Below are 21,340 nucleotides of genomic sequence, written 5' to 3'. Positions count from 1 at the left end.
GACTCAGATCAACAGTGAGTTCATTTCCTATGTCCAAGCCTATTGAGAGGGCACAGTCCCCACTAGGGTAGTGAGGGACCAGAAGGAGAGTCGCAGATTAATAGACAACAGGATACCCCTAAACTTCTGAATGATCCATCACTGTAGTTCTGTACAATAATACACAATTGCCAGTTAATGAAAAACAGACATGAGGTAAGAAACAAGTTTTTGAGACCTGCTCACTAAGCAATTAGGAAAACAAGAGATGCTACAAGACTAAATGTCCTGCAGTCTCATAAGCCACCAAGTAAGGTTATCTGTCAATATCCTCCCTTTCTGTCTAAAGCAATACCTCATTTCAGGGGAAAATTACCGTATTTTATTCACTGACAAGCAATGAGCCTTGGAATGAGTATCTCATTCCTTTCCTCACATTCCCATCTTGGTCTCTAATGCCCCCTTTATAAAGCTGTGCTTTCAAAGTTTCTGGGCACATCTATTTTTTCTTTCCTTCCTCCACCTATCATTTCACTATCCCTAACAAGTTTTTGCACCCTCAGTAACTGTTGGGTTCTCACACTTTCTTGCTTTCCAGCTCCCCATTCTGTGTTCTTTGGACACTTCAACAGTGTATCCGTCCTTCTGACATGTGTCCCTTCCTCCCTTCACACCTCCATGTGCCTCTGTGTCTGCAAAACTCATTCCCAACACAAACACTCTGGGTGGCTTCCTTCCCTTCTGCTGTTTAATCTGGAAGAAGAAACCTAATTCTAAGTATTGCACTGCCACTCCTGAAGCTTAGTAAAAACTACTTCCCTGCATCTGCTAATGCAGTTTAGTCCAAAAGCCATTCCTTCACACATTCCTAGAGCCTGATTATGGTTTTCTACTTGCTGGGAGAACAAACCCTCTGACATTCCTCCCCTTGCTAAATCTGAAACACCTGGTGAGTTTTCCATGTTCATATGATGTTTTATATATTGTCATAAATATTACACACTGACATTTTTCCCAGTCTCCTACTTCTTCAGCTTCTGGAGTGGACTTATTTCTCTGAGGACAAAACCTACCACAAGCTGTTGAAGCATCTAACAGCACTGTTGAACTCAATCTTAATTAAAAAACTTACTTACTTTAAAGTGCAGAAACGAACAACTTTATGATCAATTATGTTTTTCTCATACAAGACCAGTTTCAGAGATGCTACAGATGCACAAAACTGGCTCCACCTTACCTTTGACATGGCTTCTCCCATCCTCCAACAGTGGTACTACTATAGTGTTGTTCATATTCCCAGGTGATCTCACAGCTGTATAGACAACAGGTACCGACTGTACCACCACGGGGATACGGTGCACGTGACTCATTTTGTTGGACTGCAAGTTCATGGGACTTGAAGGTGGTACTGGATGGATAATGTGCAAAAACTGCTGGCCTCCAACACCAGATGCAGAGGCCACAAGAGGACCTGGAGTTAATACTGACGGTACAGATGCTGCTGAGGAGACTGATGTTATTACTGTGGGGGATGAAGCTGGCCGACTGGAAGAAGAAGAAGTAGAAGTAGAAGAAGGGGAGGAGGCTGATGCTGTCATGGAAACTGGTGAAGATGAAGCTGCTGTAGGGGATGACCTGGCTTTGTTTATTGACAAATCCACTGGTTCAGTCTGTGTTTGGAAATGGTCTGTAGATAATGAATCCTCCGTGGGGTCGGCCTTCATGTTGTTTAGTAACAAGGGTACAGCATCCATATCTGGGTAGTTGTGGACGTTTGGAGACTGTTGAGGAAGAACAAAGGGACATAGTTACTCATGTAGCTAAAGACAACTTGCACACCCAGTTGTTAATTCACACCACACAACTTGATCATGAAAGCCACAGAACTTGTTTCCTTTTCTTGAGTCAGTCTATAATTTTAAAGTACAAATCGTGTTAGAAAGCACAGACATGCTCTGTTTGAACAAAATATTAAAAAGAAAAAAAATTCTACTCTCATTTCTTAGAAAGTGTCAGGATTAACAGTACAAAATCATCCTGCTTCTTTGCACTATGCAAAGTCACCAATGACAAAAATGTTAGTATCTTCAGCAATAACTATTTATATTGACAAACATTTTTTTCCAACATCTAATTTTAAACCACAGCATTACTCTATTTTGTAATCATCACTCGGACATGAAGAAAAAATAGTTACCACCATGTCTCAAAAACTTTCTGCATGCTCAAAGAGTGTAATTTCTGCCCAGTTGTCTACTTTTTTCTAGACTAGGCAGACCTAGCTGCTTCTTTCTGCCACACGTCTGCTTTAAAAGGACAAGCCTTAGTACCTGTTTGCTTTTTACAGTGATCTTTGAAGTTTTGTCCAAAACACTTTTCAGAAAGTGGCGCCTTTTGCTATCCTCAGTCCTTCAGTTCTATGAATGGTCATTGATAATGAACTTCCATGTCAGTACAGAGCCACACATTTGTCTGATTGCCCTGTCAGAACGAGCAATGGTTACAGCAACTCATTATTCTGAACTAGCCCATTAGATAGCCTTTTCCATTGTTATTATTATTATTTCCATACTAACTGAGAACAATTTTCCTGACTTCATGAAATAATTTTATGCTTTAAATCAATTCTTTCAAAGCTGGTTGGACTAAATTTATTCTAGAGCAGTATCATCTGCTATTTTTATAGTTTTCCCTTATTTCCATCATCAAAGAGGTTAATAGAATTTTTGAATAATGCTAGACCAAAGACAGATCCCTAGAGAAGTTCATTTGATATATCTTTCCATTTTGACAGTACACCATTAATAACTAGTCTTTAATGGTGTTTTTTCAAGCAATTTTCACCAGGCAGAGGCAGGATGGAAATGTCCATCGCTAATCTGGTCATAAGACAAAGCACAGCTCTCAGCTCCTTAGCTAAGGAACTCCATGGCACTGCACTGCAGCAGAGCATCTCCACAGATAGGCATTCACACAGTGTAGTACCAAACCACAACCTCAACAAAAAACACTGCTCCTTCAAACATCACTTGACCCAAAACAATGACTCCCTGTACAGACCTAAGCAGCTCCGAATGCATTAACTTGATCTCTAGATTGTAGTATTTGCTAAGTATCTAAAAATATTAAGTCAGAAATATTTAAGCTAGAAATATTTTACTGCATCTACTGTCAATAAACTAACAATCAATCAAGCTATGAATTCCCTTTGGGGTTTTTATAATCAACTACATTAAATATTTCCAAGGAAAGTCCTCCTTGTTTTGAGTCAAACTTCAACAGAGAATGAAATTCTATTGAAAAAGAAAAATACAAACGCTTATACTGAAAATTGCAGCAATAAGGACCTAACTGGATATTATTCCCGGCATGCTGAAAGATTAGATGTTCTAGTAGATCTCATCTATTCAGCTGATTTAGATTGGTTCTTGGATCTGACATTTCCCCCTATTTGAAAGCAAGAACATCGCTGGAATGGAATCTTCCTCTATTATTTACAAATCAATTTAAAATAAAGGGACCACCATCTAAATAATGGATTCACCTGAACCCTGGATTCTGCTATTCTGTTGTAATACAAGTAACAAAACCAAAATATACCTTTTTATAAAGACAGTGGGAAATTCTGCTAAAAAGCACGCTAAGTGAAGAACAGGTTACTTTTCAAAGCACATAATCAGCCATGAGTGACAAGGCTGTGTAAAGCTCGTCCTCAAGAAGGCACACCTGCCCATAATTGCCAGGTGATGATTCCTGGTAACTTCCACTGAAACACCTTGGCTATTGTCCATAATGAGATCCCCCACCATGCCATCATAAAGACAAAACCATAAACAAACGTGGCACAGGAAGTTAATTTGTCAAATCTTGACAAGTCTCATCTATATGCACTTGGACAGACTGGTTCTGCTGAACTGAACAGAGCGGCACCACAGCAAAGGCAAAGAGGAAAGGGACACCTGCACCTGAACCCTCATAAGGCCAAAGGCAGCATCTCTTATCTTAAATGTTTGAGACGAGAGGGATAAATGGCATCAGCTTGTGCAAGAGAGATGAGGGATCCCCTCATGCACATGGCCACACAAGTGTCATCTAGAAGAAGCATGAATTGCCAGCTCTGTCTATCCACAGTGTAGATAAATCCACCATGCAAGAATTCCTATTGCTTTACTCCAGGTTTTCCCTGGGTGCCAGAGGCAGATACCAGGTTGACCCACTGCCACAAGGGACTCAACACAAGAGATCCACATAGATCTCAAAAGCTATTGCCAAACAGGGTGCATCTGCCCTGAAGTCCTACCTGCCTTTGCAGCAAGCAGTACTACATTCCTCGCAAGAAGAGTAAAAAGCCCCAAACCCTCCTGTAGCTGATACCACACAAAGTATTTGCTCTGTGGATGGAGTTAATGTGCTCTGAGACAAAGCACAGGTCATGACTTACAGATTTTTCTAAATTGTGCTAAGAACAGGCCTTTGTTTCACTATAGTAATTACACTTACTCCTTTGGGAATTCAGAAAAAAGTAACATGTAACTTCAGACTATTATACAAATCACTCTCTCTTTTAACAACTCTTCTACATTTACTTTCGTTTGTACGTTCCTTGCATTCCATATATCCTTCCCTAGGTACTCTCTTCTTGTCCAGAGCTGCTGTAGGAGTCACACAGTCTCTGTGTACTACGGTAATGCAGTTGATATTATTATTTCAGTCTTCAGTAGTGAAACAAAGCTCGAAACATTTACAATCCCTTCATTAATATCTCCAAACAGGATGACAACTGGCATGTCCTTCCATAGCTGTCTTTCCCTAAAAGGAAACTCTAAGACTAAGGATACCCTTTCTCTGGTAAATTCAGGGTGCAACTGATGTCAGCTGACATTAAAAAAACCCAGCAAGATCCTTATCAAAACAGGTTTGTGTGTCTCATATTTAAGACAAAAATTGTAAGCAAGTGCTATATTTTCTTCTGCTGGTGGTAAACAAAGTGATCTACCGCAACAACTCACACTGCCTTACAGTGAGCTACAAGTGGTATATATTCCTCCATGACCTCAGATTTTATCTTAGCTGCCAAAACTTTATTTAAGCAGTATGTGAATCAAAACTTTGAACATTAAATTTATCATTATTTTCCAAAAATGGATAATGTAAGTGAAGTTTTCCCAATTATGACAGCTATTCCAGAATGAGGAACTAAGGGAAGAAGAGCAGCAAGGAAGCCAAAAGGAATGGCTGAATTCTCAGAACACTATTTCTCAGCATCTCCCACTAATGTTATTAACTGAGAAATAAATGTTAATTTCCCTAGACACTGAGTGTTGTTGTTAGTTTTATTTAATGGAACTACATCTTTTCTAACTGAGAAAGTACTACAGCTGTGGCTGCAATATTCAGTGTACCTTCAGCCATTTTGTCAGCTCAACTGGAAGGGAAACAAATATCTGTGGTTCATTTCTTCTGTCTCTCCAATTCTGTCTTTCCATTCTCATCTAGTGAACTGGGCTTCTTGTGGTGGTGTGGGCTCAGAGGATTGCTAGTTTGGGCATCTGAAGCAGGCTTTTCCTGTCTGGCTCCCAAAAGCATTTGTGTTGGTTTTGCAAACTTCATTTTGGTTTTTGGAGTCTGAACTCTGCTGCTGAGAGTTTGGCAGCTTTCAGAACACTTGGTGGCTTAGAAAGGGTTCATCCTAAGGCCCCTGTAATTCAGTGGGCTGTCCTGGACACCAGCCCAGACCACAGAAATACAGTATGAGGGGTTACATCTCCACATGGCCTGCCTCATCTCACTGCTCAGCCCCCTAGTACAGTGGAGAGGGACAGCTTCAGCCCTGCCACCAGCTGGGACTTGGGAGCGAATCTCAGCAACGCATGTCTCTGCAACATTGGTGTTGTATCCTTGTGCTGTTCACCATCCATTCCAATCCAGGCTGAGCCAGAACTGGAAAGCAGGTAAGGATAGCTCCTGCTAGAAAAGGCTTTTTAATAAAGCTGCAGCCTCTATTAATCAGTGCTCTTGGCTCATGCTTTTTTTGCCTGCCCTTTTAAAGCTGTACACCAGTATTCTCTGCAGTGCTCTGTTTCATTAGCTTGTCATTAATAAATACCGCCAGGAACATAACACGTGATTTCCCTATTCACAAAAAAATTTTTTGGCTGAATAAAAAAGCATTCTTTACTCCTTATTCCCTGACCATTATGGAAAAACAACCAGTCTACCTCACAACCTGCCACAATACCCAGAGCAAAACACGGTGACGCTGTGGCTCGTAACATCCTATCTGCTGGGCAGCCATCCTTTCCTGAACAGTTCTTCATCTTCTTTCCAGCCCTCTGAATTTCATCTCCTCTTAACTTACTTGCGAGAAAATTCTGCAACAGCCCCTTTTGACTCTACTCTTATTCTACTCACAGCAACTCCTCTGTGTATCAGCATTGTCTCCCAGCCTAAAGAAGCCATGAAGAGCTCACAGTTTGCACACAGCTGAAGTTAAAACCAGAGAAAACGCAAAGATCATTTTGCTGTCAGCAACTCATCCTGATGCCTTGCAGTTCACCACCTTCACAGGGTACTGAGCCACAGAGAGTCTTTAAGCCCTTGTGGACTTCTACTGAGCCCACACAACTGAGCCACACAACAGAGTTTACGAACCTCCAACAATCAGCTGTCAGTTTTTGAAGCGTCTTCCTTTCTGGCAGCAATCTCCCAAGGTCAAACATTTTGTAAGAAAGCATACCAAAAAAGCTGTCCTTGATGACGGAAACAGAACAGACTAAATTTAGCGTTTATAAAATAAGCTAGCTTTGAGGACAGGAAGTTAAAAAATAAATTGCTAAGCATTTAACTCTTCAGTCAAATCACACAAAACCCCTTCTTGGTTTTCATTATGCTCTCCCTCCTCATTCTGCTCCAGCAGGAGCAATTTTAGACAAGATGATTTTGTTTTGTCAGTGTTAAAGAAGACTGAGATAACAAAAATCATACTCTATCTGAAAAGCTCCCCACAATTTTAACCACATCATTGCCACTGCCGCACCAGAATGCCAAGGCTTGGCAGTGCAGGCATGCAGTCTCTCCTGGGCAGGCAATGCAGAATGTGTGCCCAGCTAGAGCAGCTTTCAGCTCTGGTCATGACGCCTGGAGGGTGAAACCTTAATAATCAGAAATACTGTGCAGGTCACAGATTTTCTAACACTTCACAGTAAATGAAAACCAACACATTTAAAATTACAAAATGCACTTGCTCTAGGAGTCATTTTGCTTTAGCATAGCACACAGATGTGCTTACAACTCTGATGCCATGAGATGAGTGGGTGGGTTGGGTTTAGAACATGGTATGCTCATCTTTTGCTATTTTAGTTTGCTTTTAAAATTAAAATGGAATATTTTCCGTATCTTTCTTGTGATATGGTAGAAAGTTCATGCCCCTGAAACTGCAGTTCTGTAGGTCCTGGCCATGAAACATATTTGTCTATGTCAGGTTTTGCCCTACTCCATCCCATGGGCACTTGATAAGCACAGAAGGATGCAGCTAGGTAGGGTCAGTAGCAGCCTGGACACTTAAAAAAGACATGTAGGTTATGGCTGAAGTACCCAGCGCTTAACTTAGTGTATTTTAGGGCTTATTTTGCTAATCTAGGAGTAAATTCTCTTTGAAGTTACAGGAAGAGATGTTTTTCAAAACCCCTTACCAGCATGAGAAATTACCTTCACAATATTCACTTCTGCCTGAAAATCCCCACTTTAACCAAAACACAAAATGCTCTCAGAAAAAGAAGTAATACAACCTGCAAAAAACTGAACTAAACAACCTCTACTTGAAACACTCTGCTATCCCTGTGAAAACATGACACATCCAAGACTCAACTATGCTCAATTTGAGATGAGGCTATTATTATTAATCTATACATGAAGGATGCACCAGAACAGTAGCAACAGATAGCTGTATAAAGGCAGAAGGACAAACATGTACACAGCTGAAAACTAAAACTGAACAAAATACTTTATTTGTTTCCACATGCTAAAGCACCAAGAGATCAGGTATTTCTGCCTTTTTGCTCAAAGCTGCTCCTGTAGGCTTTTCCGGGCTCACAGAACTGCTTAGCTTGGACACACTGGAGAAACACAGGAGGTCATGCTGAAGAAGATGGTAAAATGCAAGACAATGAGATCATTCTGCTTCCTTTCCGGAAGCCCAAATTAAAATGTGTCTTACTGTCAGTTTTTAACAAATAGGTGCTCGGGGTCAAGGTTGAATTTGTGTTCCAGGGAAGAAAAGAGATCCCCAAAAGATGGCACTCCCAGGTAAGGTTGAGTCAGACTCTGTCACAATGACTCATATTGAAGCTTTTATAAAAAGCAGCAACCAACGCTGAGAAAGACAAAAGGTAAAGTCCAGGAGTTATTAAAATAAAAAAAGGCTCAATGAAAATGCATTTAACTAAATTGGAATTGATTCAACAAGAGAGACTGAGAGATACTCACTTTAAAATACTCATGATTCACTTAATGTACGATTATCTCTGCATAACACTTGGAAGTTTGATTTCAAAGTGGAGGTTTCCAACCCTCAAGGCCCAAAAAGAGTATTTCTATTCTCTTTGTGAGTCTGAAGAGGCTAAAGAAACTCCCCTAGCATATCCTATGAGGCACAGATGGCCTTGTTAGCTGAGTGCTGTTAAATGTGTAGAATCTACTGAAGATGCCCCCAAATAAAAAGAGAATTACCTAAGAAATGAGGAGACCAAATGCAAATCAACAATTCATAAACATACAAGCAGAACTGAAGCTACAAGGCTGCCAACACTATCTTCTAACTTTTTCTGATCAGTGACACAATGATGTTATTCCACAACTACTTCAACATTAAAAAAGTACCACGTGCTGCAACCTTTAGTAATACTTAAGGACTGGGGAAACATGCTTCAAAATGAAAGGAGATCCCTATGCAAACAGCATTAATTTTTAAACATGTTTAACAATGAGTGCAAATACATCTAATATGAAATGACTTATTTTAAAATAATACATTTGCAAAAACATAAGCGTTAATATTACTTTGCATCCAGCTCTCCTGTCTCAAAACTGACAGGTTTATCCAAGGATTTCTGTAAAAGCACAGATGGAAAAACAACTGATTACAGATTTCTATTCCAGACAAACTAATCAGGTCCTGTGCTATCTAGTATGTTAAATGTAAAAAAGGTACCTATCTTGAAAATGAAGACAAATTCTCAGTACCTCAAATTCTACATGGGCCTGCTGTGGTATTTTTGATAAGCAACAAAACCTAACAAAACCTTGCTCCCTAAATCATGAACACATTCAGAACACTAGATGCTCAGCTTAGATGTTTTACTTCTATATGACAAGTGTTACTAGAATGCTCTATCAAAGGAAGAAGTCGTTGAAAGAAGCAAATGGATGCTCATTGCTATGACACAAGCCTTGAAGAGAAACCAATCTAATCCAAATGCAGAGCGTGGATTATTACTTTCTTAAGCACAAAAAGAATATTGGTGATATATTTGTATTCATTGTACTGATCCATTTTAGATGTGAAAATAATTTCTAAATAAATGGTGGATCCATAAATAGTTGGTAAAGGGAAGGTAAAATAACAGGAAAAAATATTATATTACCCTAATTCAATTTTAAGGATTTAAAAAAAAGTTAGTTCGTAAAATTCTAGACTACAAGAATTCAATCACCTAGCAGCTCCCCTTCTAATCCTTCTCCCCAGCTTACACTGCAAACAATGAAAGCCTGAAGAAAACTTGCAGTCAACAATTTTTTAAGCTAAGATTTTGATGCAAAGTTTTGATATACATTTTCTTACCCTGCACATTACTCTCAAATATTTATAAATATATTAGCAAAAAGGACAATGACAAATAATGCCTGAAACTATTATTTATGTCCTTTAACCACCTGCAAGCTATCACTGAGTTCCAGGCAAAACTCAGCCACGACCAAACCAGCCTTTGAGCCGGATTCTGTGCACCTGGTAAACAAACTGATGTGGAAGTCACAAACAACTGGGCAGTACTTCTTACCAGTCATTCCTCATTACTTAGTCTTGCTCTGAGGTATGAAGGTCTCCATTAACTGCTTCAGTACCTGTGCACCTACTGGACACTTAGGTGGTGGTGATGGAGGTGCCGTGCTTGAAACTCACATCTAGTGTGTCATCCATACTCTACAACTGAGCTTCTCCATGTCGTTCCTTGCTTGTCATTGTTCATCTTAATTTCCACCGGAAGAATTAATTTTCCTAAATGAACCTCCTTCTCTTTACTATCCTTCAAGCTGAAGTTTAAATTCATTTTGTTCTTCTGCCCTCCCACCTGAGGCTGCACTCAATGTCGACATTTCTTCAGTAAAAAAAAAATAAATAGATGGCACAGAGATAGGTACAGTTAGGTCTGACTGAAATGAACCCTTTCAGCTGCATTAAAAAAAAAAGTGTTCACTCCAGAGAGAAAACATTTAAATCAAGTTTTACTAAAACTAATACCTTCTGTGGTCTGTTCCCCAAACTTATTGCTGGTCCTAGTAAAACCAAGATGGCTGGTACTGTTCACTGGCACTGAGGGAACACGGCCTGAGTTTGTATATCCAAAACCTCTCAACCTCCAAGTGTGCATAGCTCTACTCCAAGCTCATTAACCTGGGTGAAAGCAGTCTGCCACATTAACCCCCTTGAAATCCTTACCTGCTTCCCACTGCTGCCCTTCCTCTGGGAGCAGGCAGCACTGAGGTGGACATGAGCTGACCTCAAGGAAGGAAAAAGAGCCAAATTTATGAAAAGAATATCATTGGCTAGAAAAAAAAAGACCTACAGAGGCAGACAAAATGCAGAGACTGGGTCTGGAACTGTTCAAAAAGGGGAAAGTTACCTAGTTAGTCTTGGCTGGGAAGGCAGGGATACTACCAGCAAAGCGACCCAAGCTCCAAGGGTCACACCAAGTGAGTCTGTAAATTAAAGAAATCAGGCAATTTAAATCCTACACAAAGCATTAAGTCACCTGATGTCACCTCATATACAACAGGGAAGCCTACAAGATGAAGATGAGGGTGGGAAGGAGATGGTGCTCATCTCTCTGGATGAGGGATTGGCTGGAAAGGATGCAGAGGTTGACTAGATGTCAGGGAGTGTCCCAGTCTGGTGAAGAGGAGGCAGGTCAGTCTTGGAGTGACCACACAAAAGGGCTTGGGCACAGTAAAGCGAAATGCCCCACCAGCACCTGGGACCTGAAACTGCTGAGGTTCACCATTCCTCTGCTGTCAGCAGACATCCCAGAAACCCGCTGGTCAAACATCCTGTCCCTCTGTGACATTCCTCCACAGAAAATGAAGACAAGAAATGCATACTGCAGTCATGGCCCACTAAGGGTCTGAGCAAAACTAGCACAGACAGCCCTCCTCCCAAAGGCAGACCAACATTGCCCAAAGGCAGACTGCTTCATTGCTTAGGCTCACCAATGTTCTTTTAGCATGGCTTTTGGAAAAGTAGAATTGGGATGGCTATTTCTGACTTTTTACCCTTAAAGCGAACAGTCATATAAACTATGAACATGTATATTTGGGAAATTAATTCCTAATGCCTCTGGACTGGATTTTGATTCAATTCACTGTCCTGGTACATCACAGTTACAGAAGAAAACTATTATTGTTACAGAAGAAAAAAAGAATAAAAACCAAGCCCTCTCTGCACACTTACTTTGAGTCTTTATATAAAGTTTACAGTTAAAGGCTAAATAGAACAACATATGGATTATGAGACGGCCAACCCACTGACACCACACATGGACCAGCAGACAAACATTCCAGTTCAAACCATTTAATGCAATACTCTGGAACTGACCATCAAGATTTCCTTGTTTCAGTTCTTATCCTATGACAGTAATAATCACTTACTGATTACTGCAAAATTTTTAGTCTTCAGAAATCTCATTTATATGTAGATAAAATAGACTACACTTCCACTTTACAGAAGGGAAAATGTAGGGAAGAATCTCTAGAGATTTTCCCACACTACAATATCAAATTTAGAGTTCTAACAGTAGAGCTAAAACATTGTAATACTCAGTATAAAAACTAAATGCATTCCAAGTATGAAACCCTCTTTATATTATTTCATTCTTTCTGAATTTTAAGGGCTGAATAAAAATAGCATAAAACAAAGTATCATTATTCAGAGTAGTTCTCCTGCTCTAAAGTAAAGCCTGCAATGTGTATCTGTAACAACGTCCATTATTTGAAAGGCTCACCTCTGAAATCTGAGACAACTGTACACACTCAATATTTCATTATAGTTTTAATCTTAAAACAATAAACATCTTAGCAACTGAACTAAAATGAACTCAAACTAATTATTTTTTAATAGCCAACAATATTACAGTGATATTACACATCAGAAGAAACTGGGTATTTACTTGTTTTTCTTAGAACAGAGTTAATACAAAACTATGATTACCATGTTATTACTTATGGATGACATCAAGTTTGCTCTGAAGAACTAATTACTTTCAAACAGAAAAAACCATAAACTGTCAAAGAAGGTGTTTGTAATAGCTGCTTAATAACTTTTCATTTCCTAAGCTTAGATCAACTTCAGAATATATTACTATACCTAAAATTAAATTCTGTTAGAGACAAAACAATTGGGTTTTGACAGCAAGTAATACATATAAAAATGCCGTATTAGGCACCTAAAACTAAACTGTAGGCAGAACAATGCTCTTGAACACCCCTCTCCCCCCACCCAAGATATACATTTAAAGAAAACTCCTTATATGCTACCCATGGTGACAGGGACAACCAGACACAAGGTATTTCTCTTGCTTGTGAAAAGAAAACATGGAAGAAATGTAAAAGGAAAAAAGGAAGCGTTTATTTTGGTGCACAAATTATTTTCAACAGTATAATTAGTTTTACTTCAAAGTAGAAGTTCCTATTTAAAAATAAAGGAAGAGATGGAGAAGTAAATATTAGAATGAACCATTGTTAATGATGCAAATTGACCCATTTAAACTTTAGTTAAAGAACACATCAAGTATCTTCTGATCTTTTTGTTATTTTTTACTGATTATAACCAGGTAGTGCATTTGAAAGCAATTCCCCAAGTTTTTGGTTGACCTAAATCCTCCTTCCTTGCCTCTTCCTCACCCCTTTCCTTTGTTAACAAAACAACATTCTGTACAAGGTTTTCTCTTGGCTCTTTCACTAAGACTGCTGAACTCAGCTGTCCAGACAGAGGCACATGGTGCCACCTGAGACCTCCTGGAGTGTGGAGGATGGCACTGAGCTCAGGGACAGGCTCTGGCACCCTCATGGGGAGGAACTGGCAGTGGCTGGGGTAGACCGGGGTACCCCCAAGGACACAAGCTGTGCAATTACCTACCTATGCCAACCCAGCAAAAGATGCACACAAGCACCTCTTAGAAGCACACAGAGGGACAGAAGAAAAAAAAAATTGTTTTGTGCTGGTTTTAAAATAGGTTCTGTAAATCTTAATTTCAAATACAGACATAAATGCACCACCTACAAAGTGATGTTGTGTAACATCACAACAGTGACATCAGGATAAGCACTGTCACACTTCCCCATGGTTAGACCAAACAGGACACATCACCTGGTACTGGTTATGGAACTGATGTTTTACCACATCATTGATATCACAACCCATATTTGAGTAGAAATGATGGTTACAGTCAAAGAAGAAAGGTGCTTAACTGCGTGTGTCCATCGACTCTGAGAACTTACTGCTGCATTTTGACATTCATACACACACATGGATACACCCTTCTCAGCAGTCGAGGCTCATGGGAGGGATCTAAGGGTACCAAGAATTTCCAAACACCCCTCCTGTTTTAGGAGTACAATTGTTTAAAGTGCAAGAGCTGATCCCTACATGTGCACTGCCTTGCTGCTCTGACTCAGAAGGAAGACTTGCAAACCCAGTGTGCTTATTTACTTTGGGAGAGGTGCATGAAGTAACCTAAAAAAAGTATAGATTCAATCACTCTCTTTTCCATTAACCATAAATATCATGCCCAGCCAAATACAGATGAGCACACCAAATACATCTCTGAATAGGCATACTCAAAATTCTACTTCTTCTGAGGCACAGTCACTATTGTGGGTCTTAAGCTATTTTACAGCACTAATTAGTACTGACAGCTCCTAATATATTACAAATTAAATAGGGGAATTCACACTTGGATTTAGGAGCTCTTTACCACTGAATTTAAAAGAGTATCAGTAGCTTCACTATATAAGTAATTGCATGTTACAGGCATGAAAATCTAACAGGAGAAAACTATACACTGTAAAGTGCAGGTGTTTCAAAAATGGCTTGGCATCTCACAACTTCACTTTGGAAATTCAAGACTTCTGCTGTCAAGCAACACAGAAGACAGATGCTGACACAGAACAACACCTGCAGAGATAGGGCCATGGTTCCTCCTGTGGAGCTGCTTGTGGCATGGCCACAGTGTAACTTTGCTCATTGACTGGCTCAGGTACCTCCTTCAGAATGCCTGTACACTCACCACTTTGCTCTACTTCACCTCTACTACCACACACGCTCACAACACAACCATAAGGAATTGTAGGAAACCTTGGGTTGGAAAACAGGCCTTGAAAGACTATGCAGTCAACCCACCTGCTGCGGGCAAGGACATCTTTCACTGCACCAGATCATTCAAAGCCCCATCCAACCTGGCCTTAAACATTTCCAAGGATGGGGAATACACAGCTTTTCTGAGCAACTGATTCTTGAGCCTCACCAACATCACCATGAAACCTATGTCTCTTCCTTATGTCCACTCTAAATCCATCCACTTTCAGTTTAAAATCATTGTCCCTTGTGCTGTTGCCAAAGGCCTTTATTCATCTTTCTTATAAGCCCTGTTTAAATACTGAAACGCTGCAATATGGTCTCCCTGGAGCTTCCCCTGGTACCTTTCTTCTCCAGAGTGAGCAACTCCTCTCTCAGCCTTTCTTCATAGCAGTTGTTCCATTATACTGCTCATTTATGTGGCCCTCCTCTGGACCAGGTCTAAATGTTACTCCTCAACACAGAATAGTTGATAGAGAGCCAACCATTCCCCCACCCACCAAATTGGTTTTCTAGAGGCACAGTGACATAAATTAAAATCATGCTCTGATAGTATATGTAATACCCTTTTGCAGTACTCTTCTTGCTGTTTCAACAGCTTGTCTACTCCATGACTTGCAATCCACTACACAGAGTAAGGTTGGCAGCTACTGCCCATCCTTACAGATATTTTGGCCACGGCAAAGAGATCATGTTCTGTGTACTCCCTAAGCAACAAACTTCACAGTAACTGCAGCAAGGAACAGCGGGTCTACTAACTGTGAACAGGCCAATTTTCCCAATAAAGACTGAAGCAGGTATGGAAAATTCTGATGGCAAGGAAGGTTTCCTACACCCTCAGTAATGACATGCTACAGTTACATGCTCCAGGTTAACTTTGTAAGAAGGAAAAAAAAATATCCCTGACAGAAAAAGCTCCATTGCACTGAAAAAAACCCTAACTTAGCTAGCAGGAAAGTGGTTTCTCAGGGCAGCAGAACATTGCACTGCCTGTCCAGCTGGTGCTGGCCTAAGCCACCCAGCACCCTCACCACCTGCCACTAGACTCCAGCAGTGAAGTTCCTCTGGAAAAAGGAAGTTGGGAAAACAGAGTTTCACACCAACCTTCACTTTGCATTTTATAGGAAAATAATGACACTGAGGAGGGAGTCTGATGTTCTGATTCTACACTATTTAGATAATCACTGGACGAAATCAGTGAAGTGTATTTTCTAAGCAATGTGTGAGGAGGTATAAGCCTGTCTTCCTCTAGCACAGCTGTCAGCAGCCTCTGGCTTACGTGCTAAATTGTGGCATGTGGGTAGACTGCTAGTAGCACACAGCAGGAATTAGATGCTAAAATCATCTGTCTTGCACAGAATCAAGATATCATAAATTACCTCTCTGGTAATACACAGCCAGTTAAGAGAAAAATCCTGCTGAGAACAAGTCTTGAAAATTTGCCTAGCAAATAAACTCTGATCAAAACATTCTCATTCTCTCGCTGCTGTCCTGTAAATCTCAGAACCTGTAAAGCAGACTAGTTTGAAGAGGATGCATCAGAAGATCCCATCTCAGAACTACAGCCTTGTAACTGCTCCTCATAAATCACAAGAAGCCTCATAAAATAGATCTCTCCTTGCCTGCATGGGAGACAGACTTGAATCCCTTCAGGCACTGGTGCAAACTGAACCCAGGTCTTCCACATCATTAGTGGTTAAGTGACCCATGCTTCTAAGTAAAAAAGAGAGCAGGAACATTACCTGCTATTGCTCTACTTTAAAAATATGGGGTCTCAGGGCATCTAAAGCAGAGTCTGAGTCACATCACTGGAAATTTTAACATTTCAACCACCAGGCCAGATATCCTCAATGGGAGAGATACACATCACCTCTGGTCCTAGTCCTGATTAGAGGCACACAGCTCTGAGCTGCTCTGCCTTTAAGGGATCCACAAAGACATAAAAACTATTCTAGGCCCTAAGAAATGTAATATATTATAGCTAAAAACAATGACATTTCTCTGAATTTTTGTAGTCAATGAGAAGAGTTAAGGATTTCACTTTTGAATTGTCAGTGAAACCCCTATTGATGGTCCACTTCAGGAACAGATCAGGCTAAACACCCATTGAGTTGTGTAGGTAATTAGAATAAAAGATTAATATTTGCCTATGACAAAGTGTCCAAGTATCTAGCTGACTGACTAAGTGTCCAAGTATCTAGCTGACATGGGCATCATTTAACACAAAAACAGTGCTGTGAAAAGGTTTTATAATCCCATTACAAGACTTTGATAGAAGGGCTCACAGTTCATATAAACTGAGGTGGTCTTCGCAGACAGATGAAGTACTTTATCACATTTCATGGTAACAAGAACTTTTTATATACACGGGACTATTCAAGTGCATTAAGCATTTCTGAACACTGTTCAACTTCAAACCCTGTGACTTTACAGCTTAGACAGCCCTTTGTATTTAACTACTAACTAATCCAGTGCCTGCATAGAACATAATCAATAGTTTTATTTCCTGGAATTTAATTACAAGATTGATCACCATTTTTTGCCCTTTCTCTCTCTTTTCAAATATGAGCTTTCTCAAAGGGAATGAAATTTGTTTTATTTTACTATCTGTCATAGATACTGCAAGTTATTTAATTCAAAGGAATTAAATTATACCGAAAGGTCTTCATTTGGTCTCTACAAAGCCAGCTGCATGAGCCTAAAGACTCTACTACAGTGACTATGCTGTTGGAATACAACCAAGCTGATATACTTCTAGATTAAAGGAAGCTAATTTTATTTTTTATGTATAATGTGTTCAGCATAACATTAGATGGTGAATCAGCTCAGTTACCAGTCCTATGGGACAGAGGCATTGCTTGGAGTGACCAGGGCTGCTGGTGAACCAACTAATGACTCCTGTTCTGAGGGAAGCACTTTCCAAATGACAACGAAAGCCACCTTACCAACAAATCAACTCTGACTATTAAAAATACATCCCAACAGGGTTTATAGTTAAAATAGTAGAGCCTGCTGCCTGCCAAAAAGCCCTCAAAAAACCTAATGTGTGAATCTATTGAGGGAAATCTCAGGTTATTTATTCATACTGAGGATCCCAAAAGAGAGAACACTTGTTTAGGCCAGAATTTGCAGACTGTGCCCTGCTTCAGGCATCAATGCTCTTTTAAAATGCTGGTCATGATGTGCCTAAACATGAAAGATTTAGGAACAGCAGTAAGACAAAACATCCAATCTTTTTATAGTATAACATAAGATGTAAACCTAAGAAAAGGAGAAGTTGGACAAGTAAAACTTAATTCATTCTTTGCCTTCATCCAGTCTCCAACAACTTCTATATACAGAACAATATAAACGCATCTGATTTTAGAAATATTGATTACACACCCAAATTATGATATTTCAAATCAAATCTTCCTTACATCCTAAAGTAACAGCTACTACCATTCAGGGATATGTTTATCACTGTGAGGCTAAACCAGTTACCTCTGGAAAATTAGTTTAGTTTATAACTCTTTCAAAATCCCAAAATAAGTCTTAGGAGGATAATGCAGCACTTGAGGTAGCAATTGTGTACAACAAAGGCAGCAAATACACTTACTGGGGGCGCTTGGAAAGGTATCGTTAAAGTCATGTTGAGTTCAATAGGCCTCTCCTGTATGAAAGGTTGTGAATGATGTGAGGCATTTTTTCCAGTATTCCCCTTCCAGATTAGCTTTGTCCAGCAAAAGAACTAGTCAGGCTATACTCAAATGAGCAGTCAAATCCTCCTGGGGAACAGATGTTCTGGGTCTCACCTTCAATATTTCAGATCTGTCAGAAAGGTCAGATTCATGGTATATAAACAGTGGGAAGTATGCCACTCATTTTCCTTCCTTATACATTTTTGGTAATGATACAGAACACTGTAAAAACTAAGAGAGAATAAAAAAATTAAAAATTACATGAAACAGAGAGAAATTTAAATAGGTTAACTAATTTAGTTCATCCAGCTCATAACTGGAGGATCTAAGAAAGAAAATTAGGAAAAGCAAGCCCTCCTTTTAAAATTCCTGGTCTTGCATTCACCCTATAGAGGAGTGAGGGAAAGAGGGAAAGAGATCTCCAGGCAAGGTGATCTCAAAACCACAATTAGCACTGAACTCCATTCCTCAATCAAAAGGATACAGGCAAATAAAGTTTTTAAAAAAATCCCTGGAATAAAATGGCTTAAACCCCAGAATATATTATCTATTTAAATTATCATAACATGGTATTTCTGTTATGTTACTGCTATTGAATTAATCCAGACAAGCTTCCTTCCTTAACAGGTAAGTAGCTTATGAAAATTTGAGAGCCACTTCGTTACCAAATATTACTCTACTTAGGGCATTAATGGGTCAACATGCCTCTTGGAATCTTGCTGTGAGTTTTAAGAGATGGGTTTTAGTTCACTTTAAGTTAACATAACTAAATAAACTCAATAAAATACTACAGCTTAAGTTAATAAACCAGTAACCTACATTACAGAAGCTAAAATCCAGAAAAAATACTAATGCTGAAAGGAGCGTGTCAAATTTATTTTATTATTACAATAACGTGTGTTAGACTTAAGTATGAATATCTGGGGAAAAATCCACTAAGACCTGCCATCATAATGGTGTACCACAAACAGGCTTTAGGCAGGCTAATATTTCCTGAGCCTGCATTTCAATGTCTACAACGAAATTGTTCACAGGTGAACTATGGGAAAATAATCTTTTCCTATAATCAGTAGAGTCAGGAGAGGCCAGAGAGCTGCTGGGCTGAGCTGCTGTCTCCGCAGAGCATGAGATCTGGGCTTCCACCTAAAAAAGCTTCCCCTCATTAACCAGGTCCAGCTACCAGCTTCCATACATGTATTGAAATGGGCTAAAACTAAGGTAAGAAAACACACCCCTTTGGTTATTTTTCTAACATTCCACCTGTATGGTGAAAAAAGAGATCTCTCACCCTAATTAAAACATTCTAAAGGATAAGCAAGGTTTTATGTTGGGAGCTGCACAATTAGCCCCTTTCTAAATCTTACTTGTAGACCTCAGGCTGCAGGGTGGGTAGTTAATGAAGAAGGGAAGCAAAGTATCTCTATAAAAGGACAGTCTCATTGAGAAAACCTGATTTTCTCCATCTGCCAATATCCCTTACATTTTGTCCAGATTAACTTTTGGCCAAAGGTACACATGGGTCAGAATGAAGCTGCAGTAAAAATAATAAAAGCACAGTAGGGAGCACAAATAGCTCAATGTTACTCATCCAAACTAAAACAGAGCTGACAATAGGATGCTTCAGAAAGACTTTTCTTCTTTAAATGAGGCACTTTTTAGAAGGCATTAGATTTCAATGATGTTCAGAATCCTGAATTTTAACTTTAGCTTGGTTTCATGGTTTGACGCTGGCACAATGCCAGCGCCCCATGAAAATACAACTTACCAATTAAATGCTGTGAAATGTGATCAAGAACAGAGCAAAGCAGGCCAAACTTAATAACAAAAGAAAAAGCTTTATTACACAACTACTACTACTACTATAAAAGGAAAAGAAAGGAAAGAAAAAAACACACAAAATTCGAAATGAAAACCTTCCAAAACATTTCTCCTCCCTCCACCCAACTCCACCAAACCCCAGCGAGACCCATTTGGATCCTTAATCAAGTTTTCACCCTTCAATATAATCAATACTGAGTCCATCGGGGAAGAGAGGAGTCCCCCTTGCAACCATAGACCCCCAGGAAACACAGCTGCCACCTTTTGTGTTTCCAATGTCACACGTGGCACCACCCAGACACACCGGCCAGTGTGACATTCTCCTCTCCATGTCACAGTGCTCTCACCACCGTGCATGGACAGAGACTGCTTATAGGGCCCCTTTAAGGATGCTTTGCCAAGGACCACCAGGAACAACAGTCCAGTATCACAATTCGGGACTAGAGTCCCCCCCATTTTCCCCTGGGGCTGAGGGTCCAAAAGACAGAGATCGCCTTCTCTTCTTCCTGAAGATGGAGGGCATCCTCACACCCTCCTCAGCTCTCTCTCTGTCCACTCCAAAACTGGTAGTTGCTGCAGAAGGTCTCTTGGTTCACCAATGCATCCCCCTAAAATGCAGTCCCTCTTGAAAGAAAGAGTGGTTCAGTCTATGGTAAACAAGCAGAGTCCAGCCAAAAAGCCACTCTATCATCTGCCCCCAACCTTCTTCTCTAAACATCTGAGGTTTCAAGCTGTCTCTCTTTTCTTCAAATTCAGGAGGAGTAATATTTCATAAAGCCTTCATTTCTCAGGAAGGGTTAAAAGTCCCAACTCCCAAGGATGGCTCGCTGCCCAGGCTCCAGCTCCCACAGCCCGGCTGGGCACCTTGCGGCCCCCCCGCTCTTCTCCTTCCCTGCGGCGAACTGCCGATAAAACCACCGCCGTCTCTTTTTCTCTCTTGGGAGAGAGAGAGACTCTGGGGGGGGGGACGGAGACATCCCAGATTTCTCCACCCTTCCATCTGCAGGAGCTGACCCAGCCGGTTCCGATCCTTCACCCCCTGGCCTACCTGTGCAGGCCGCATGGCTCCCCTCCCCCACCCAGCCCGGGCTGGGGGGGGAGGTCCGTACCTTGCGATGACCGGAACCAAAGAAGGACGAGTCCTCCCGGGAATTCCGCTTTTAACCCCTCTGTGTTCTCAGAGGCGTGTCCACCTTCAATTGGTCACCCCAAGTGTCAGTATCTAAACCTGACCCCTGAC

General features: G+C 40.4%; 1 protein-coding gene across 9 annotated transcripts in view; it reads right to left on the bottom strand.

The window, feature by feature from the left end:
* The window catches only part of KLF12 (KLF transcription factor 12), a 234,656-nt gene that overhangs the window by 89,297 nt on the left and 124,019 nt on the right, over positions 1 to 21,340 (bottom strand). For all 9 annotated transcript variants that reach the window (XM_030271382.4, XM_072928235.1, XM_030271373.4 and 6 more), the window contains one exon: positions 1,217 to 1,760. In XM_030271382.4, coding sequence (XP_030127242.4) covers positions 1,217 to 1,760 — 544 coding nt within the window. The remainder of the gene's footprint in view (positions 1 to 1,216; positions 1,761 to 21,340) is intronic.

Source organism: Taeniopygia guttata, chromosome 1, assembly GCF_048771995.1.
Source record: "Taeniopygia guttata chromosome 1, bTaeGut7.mat, whole genome shotgun sequence".
In the NCBI taxonomy this organism is placed as follows: domain Eukaryota; kingdom Metazoa; phylum Chordata; class Aves; order Passeriformes; family Estrildidae; genus Taeniopygia; species Taeniopygia guttata.
The sequence above is the reverse complement of the archived record's forward strand: the minus strand, read 5'-3'. Positions and strand labels throughout refer to the sequence as shown.